This window comes from Amblyomma americanum, chromosome 5 (assembly GCF_052857255.1).
Source record: "Amblyomma americanum isolate KBUSLIRL-KWMA chromosome 5, ASM5285725v1, whole genome shotgun sequence".
NCBI classification, from domain to species: domain Eukaryota; kingdom Metazoa; phylum Arthropoda; class Arachnida; order Ixodida; family Ixodidae; genus Amblyomma; species Amblyomma americanum.
In genome coordinates this window covers 136,271,738-136,277,737 of record NC_135501.1, presented here as the reverse complement: position 1 = coordinate 136,277,737, position 6,000 = coordinate 136,271,738, and the positions used below count along the sequence as shown (strand labels likewise).

The 6,000-nt window shown below is 50.8% G+C and overlaps 1 protein-coding gene across 1 annotated transcript in view; it reads right to left on the bottom strand.

The window, feature by feature from the left end:
• Positions 1-1,384: 1,384 nt before the first annotated feature.
• LOC144132722 (uncharacterized) overlaps positions 1,385-6,000 on the bottom strand; it is a 28,342-nt gene continuing 23,726 nt past the window's right edge. Inside the window, exons 6-7 of the mRNA XM_077665330.1 lie at positions 5,360-5,473; positions 1,385-4,616 (exon numbers count right to left, since the gene is read on the bottom strand). Coding sequence (XP_077521456.1) covers positions 2,544-4,616; positions 5,360-5,473 — 2,187 coding nt within the window. The 3' untranslated portion in view covers positions 1,385-2,543. The remainder of the gene's footprint in view (positions 4,617-5,359; positions 5,474-6,000) is intronic.

Here is a 6,000-nt window from a genome sequence, read left to right as displayed (position 1 = left end):
CCATATTGGATTTTTGTTAATTGCTCCTTCATAATGGCACAGCCTAAGCAATTTTTCGGTCTTTTGGACGAAAAGTTGGCCCTTTATAGGACGGACTGTAGTGCCAAGACAATCAGTCCTTTAGAGGCTTCAGTCCTTTAGAGGCTAATAGCTAAGTGCTAAGAATCGTACCTTTGAACGCAACTGTTTTCCCGAAAAAGCAACCTAATGGTGCGACCGTCTATACCGTGAAAGAGAGCAACAGCTAAAAGGAGAAACTTGGAGGGGGCACTTAAACTATAGCCTACTGGGTAGATTCTCATGTATGCAGACGGCCATTCTCTACTTTGTATTCATCGATCACTGGGAGTCCTCATACCCCTCGTGGCGCAGTGGTTAAGCGATGCGCCACTGCCCTGCGATGGGCGACCAATCATTAATTTAACTGCCACCTACTACGGCGGGCAGTTTGCTCACTACCTGGTGGGCAGGTTGTGATGACGCTACAAGGTCACGCGACCTAGGTGGCCTTCTAGATTGTTCTCTGGGGACCACCTGCCAGATTCATGCTCGTGAGTTTTTGCTCACAACGATGACCACGCCGACACCTGCTTTTCTGGTGAACGGGTTCTTTAACACTATCACATAAAAAAAGAAAAAACCTTGAGGCGACACGTAAGATCGTTGCGCCAAAGTTGCTGGTGGCAAAAATTTTGCTGCAGCGCGTGCCGAGAGGTGTTATATCGGCCTTGGTTCCGCGGCTTGCATGCAGTGCCTTCAGCGGCGATTGTGCTCTTTCTTCCTTTCTTCTTTCACTCCCTCCTTTATCCCTTCCTTTACCGCGCAGTTCAGGTGTCCGCCGATATATGCGAGATACTGCGCCATTTCCTTTCCCCAAAAACCGACCAACCAATCACCGGCGATTGTTCGCGATCGCGGACCGACGCGACGATAAAGCAGAAAGCCGGGAGGCCGAGATAGTCGCCACACTGAGCTTCCCGCAGCCTGCAGCAAGGAAGGTTTCAGAGTTTGGGCCTAACACGTCCGCCTTGAGGGGCACAGCACTGACTGTCGCTTACATCGTAGTACTGCCGATGTTCAGGCGAGAGATAACTAAAGCAGCAGTGGTATGTACCGCACCTAACAAATACATGCTTTTTGCAAGATTCGCTATTCTTATATACACTCTCATGTGTTTCTTATCTGGCCTCAGGGCGTCCTGTTTTGTCGTTTCCATGAACAGAAACTTTTGCTTTTTAAGGTAAAGTTTGCCATTTATAGCCCTCGATCATTGAGAATTCTAAATAGCATAAATCATTCTGTGCGAATTTTACACTTATTGTAAGCAGTTTTCCAGTAGCTACAACCTTCTGGTTCTCGTGATCGCATATCAATTGCACTGATGTCACACACTTGGCAGGCGAATAAAATGAAATGTTGGGCTTATTTAGTATCGGCCAAGACTCGCACTTTATTTACACTGGCAGCCAAAAGAGTCCGTCGAACTCGCTGTTTGTGTCAAAGTAATTATATGCAGGTACACAGTACTCTTTCCTGTTTCGTAGGCTCGTTGCTATCCCTCGAAATGAAACACTGTGGGTAACGTGCATACCCCTAAGGGGTAGCAGCGAGTGAAAGCTAGAGAGACTTAGTGACCGGACCACAAATACGTCAAGAGCTGGACAAGATAGGGGACCTAATTTTAATGCAAACTCCTACGTTAACGAGTTCATAACATTCTCCCTGTTTTCACTGCTGCCGTTTGGTAAAGTACTTCTGAAGCCAGGATGCACACATGACAAGCATTAGGTTCCCGGACTTTCCTGGCACAATGGCACAACAAATGCGACACAACGGCACAAGCCACGAAGCATGGTCCACATAACCGTGCTAGTCGCAAAACGCAAAACAAACAACGCTGTAGAACTCACCATAGCTGCATGCCATCCAGTGAGCAAATGAACGTAAGTTCAGACACGTTTAAACGTGGGTTAAGACACGTTGCAGCCCTAAAAGGCGACAATATACATGAGCAATGACCCACAGCTATAGCTTCATGAAAACGCAGCTGGCCAACAGTCGTGCGAAGCCGCCTTTGAGTACTGCACCCGTCCGCGGAGAGAAATGTTTCGCATAATGTCAATAGGCAATGTTGTGCCAAACACTGTCTCATATTTTCGAACACACTAGCAAAGATTGTGGCTTAGTTTCATGTTCGCTCCAATGGATGACAAACGCATGCGCCAAAAACGATTAGTGACAAAATCATGCCAAGAACATATATACAGAACATATAACTTGCCGTTGCGTAATGTGAACAAAAATAATCTGAGAAGCCTGCGCAAAAGTTATAAGTAAAGGGGCCTCTGAAAAGAGTGCTGCACAGAACGCTCACGTCCATCGGCAGCATTCTCTACATCTACAGCGCAAATAAGACGCACTAATGAGTCATTATCACGCAGGTTAATCTTGGATTTCACTCGAGGAACACAAAATGTAGGTTGCACGTAGTGACGCGTTCCACCAAGTGAGATGGTCCACGGCAAATTTCATATCAGGACAGATCAAGGAAAAAACGAACATTTCGTTTCGGGGTTCATCTTGGATCCTTTCGGACAGCTGTAAACACGGGCGAAAGTTTCCGAATTCCGAACGATCTTGTTGCAATCCGCCGCGATGAGGCTCTCGTAACCCGGACGGGCACATGTCAGGTAGCAGAGCGTCATGAAAAAGACTCTGTCCTCCGGCAGGTGTTCTCCAAGTGACAGGGGCTCGTCCTCACCCCCCAGGTGCGAGTCCTTGAGCGCAGCGTAGGCTACCTCGACGGCTGGTACCTCAGGAAAGACGCTCTCGTTGTTCGCGCCGTGCTGGCATTCGGCCCTGGTGCTAAACTCTTGCATCGCAGCCGGGGAAAGCATGGTCTCTTCGAACGAGGTACCGTTGTACGCCAACCTGATGCCTATGTTGTCTACAGCCTTGACAATTTGCATGGCCATCAGGAAGAAGAGGCCACCGTAAAGCATGGCCCTGGTACCGTTGCTGTAGAATGCCGGCGCGGTGGCAGCGCCCATCGCCAGCTCCACGGAGTTGGTGAAGTCCTCGTAGCCGGCGTAGTACGGATAGTTGTTGCCCGGCAGCATCAAAGCCGCGTCGTATTCGGGAGTCCTATTAACCCGGGCTGCGGCCTCGCGCGTCTTGATCCAGTAGTGAGCGTACGACGGCTCCTCCAGCGGAAAGCCTGCGAAAAGACTTTGCAGCACGTCGTCACTGAGTAGCGACTCCGCGGGCCAGAGAGCGTTCTTCAAGGATGAGAGTTTCCGACTCGCGTGCGATTTGATATCTTCGCCCATCCAACTCGAGCTGTTGACCCGCTCTACGGCCGCCAGGACAAGGCTATCGAAACCACTGTCGATGGTGTCTCGGTCTCGCGCCGAGAAGCGGGCGACATAAGCTAGAGTGGAAATGAGGACCTTGAACGAGCTTTCCACATGGATAGCGCAGTAGACCGGAAGATACCATGCGGCTCTCTCCTTGCTGCCAGTGTAACTCACGAGGAGGGAGTAGTCGGTGCAAATACCAAAGTACTGCACAATGAGCCACGATACATGTCTGTTCAGCTTCTGCTTTCCGTACTTCGCTATCAGCATGGCGACTGCCTCCAGGAAGGAGGCGTCGTTAGAAAGAATCTTGTCCTCCATGGTGAGGTTCGGCCGGAGCAGCACACCATACTGGAAACTGTCGGCCCATTCGGTGGCAGAAACATTGACCACGTGATCACCGATCTCGTTGAAGGAGAACGACGCAGGCCGTGGTGCCGAAGACTTGGCCGCGGAAAGCAGCGTTGTTATCACGTCTGATTCCATGGCGCGGATCTCGTTGACGACCTTTTCGTCTACCGATGGTCGAGTGGCGCTGTTTGGGTAGAGTAAGACGAGGAACTGGTTCCAGTAGTCGAAGTAGTGACGGGAGATTGACCGGTGGTGATTCCACATAATGGGCAGGCTCTGGCTTTTCCTGATCAATAAGCGCCGCCTTCCAGAGGGTGTTGGCTGCAGCATGTTTACAGTGATCCATATTGGCCACTGCCATTGGTAACTGAGGGCCACGAGCAAGCCAAGCGGCGGCTGCAGGTCATGGGGTAGTCCGGGCCAGCTTAACCCAATCTGATGCAGGGTGCTGTGGATCAACGCCACCTGCGACTGGTTGTAAGGGTAGTTATTCTGGCACATCTCGTACATGGCCAGCGGCTTGCGTCCGGCAGAGAACTTGAGCGAACCCTTGACCAGTGTGTCCGAGAAGCGGTCGTACCATGTGAACCGGAGGTCGTCCAAGGCGGAAGAAGCCACGTCGCGGTGATTTTTGGAGGGATCCCACGCGGAGCAGACAAATGCCTCGTAGTCTTCGCAGGGATCCAATGTCCAGTTGATGCGCGCGGTGAGAAGCGCCGCATGACGGTGGCAATCTGCAGTGCTGCACAATTTGTAGTAGTTCCCATGCAACCTTGGGACGAGTACAAGGAAGTATGCGAAGGAGAAGATGGCGCAGACTCCGAGGCACGCGACGGTGACTTCAACTTGGCTGAGGTTAAGCTTTTTCTTTTCCGGAAAGGACTCGCGGTCCGGACTCGGAGTTTTCGCCTAAGTCCAGAAAAAAAAAACACTGTTAAAGGGGAGTGCAGCAACACTGGAAAAGTTCTTTTTTGTATAGTTTCAGGAAACTACTGCGCTCTCGAAAGAAACGATGCATACCTGTCTTTGCAAAAGTCGTGAGTAAACGCCGTGTCCATGTATTAAGTACACGGGGTGGAAAAATATTTCGTGCATATTGGACAAGTAGTGCCAGTAAAGATATGCTCCAGCGGTTAGTTCGTCATTTCGAATAAGCATTCTGTAGAGTTTTTTTTTTTTTAGCGTGTACTGAAACCGGGGTAAAAGCGTATCCTCTGAGACTCGTGCGCAGCATGAAATTTACAGCGCTTTCAGAAATTGTTCCGGGGCCCTTACTTTTTTCCAGGTAAATAACTAAAGCTCACAGTTGCTTTGGGGCGGATATTTTCGCTGACCGTGTGGAGGATATGGCCTGGCCAGCTGGAAGCTATATCATTCGTCCGCGATGACGTCACCCTGCGTGCTCTAGTCATTCTCAATGCTAGCCAAAACTTTCGCATAGGCAGGCAGCGGCTGCACCGCCGTGAGCTATATTGCTCCCGGGACGGCTGTGACGTCACTCTGCTCGCTCTCACTCGCTGTTGTTCTTGAGCGACTGCAAACACGCGTAAGTGTCCACTGCTAGCCTTCATGCGTACGTTATTGCGCGTTCAAATGTGAGCTCTTCGCGACTCTTCTCCATCGCAATGGTGAGTATAGTCCACCCTACTCACAATTTTCTCGAGACCGGTGAATGAGTCGAACACGTCCGCAATCATTCCCTTCAGCTTCCCGGAGGCCGGCGAGGCTATCCCCTTGGCACCGGAGTCGGGGGAACGGTTTTCGTCCTGGGAATGGGAATTCAACGACGCCAGCGATGCACGCGTGGAAAATACAACTGGCTCGCAACGACTGGTTGAGGGCTTACAACTAAGCCTTCTGGCACCTAAATACGAGCACTCTGGTACGGAGGCAGCCTTAAACGAGAGAGCAACAACCAAAAAATATACTGGCGGCTTCACGCAGTTACGAGAACATGAACAAATAACGAGGTAAAAATTTGGAGGTGACACTTAAGCTCCGCCTTAAGGGTATGACGCGATAGCGTAACGGGTTGATTACCATATATGCGGAACGTCATTCTCTGCATTCCTAGATCCCTGGGACTCCTCGTACCCCTCCTGGTGCAGTGGTGCAGGGGTTAAGTTATGCGCCACTGCCCTGCGATGGCTGCAGGTGCTCCAAGCGGTGGGCCTTGTGCGGCCCAGGCTGCTCTTCCCGAGCGACAAATCATTAATTTATCTGCCACCTGCCACGATTGGCATTTTGCTCACTATCAGGTGGTCAGGTTGTGATGACACCGCAAGGTCACGTG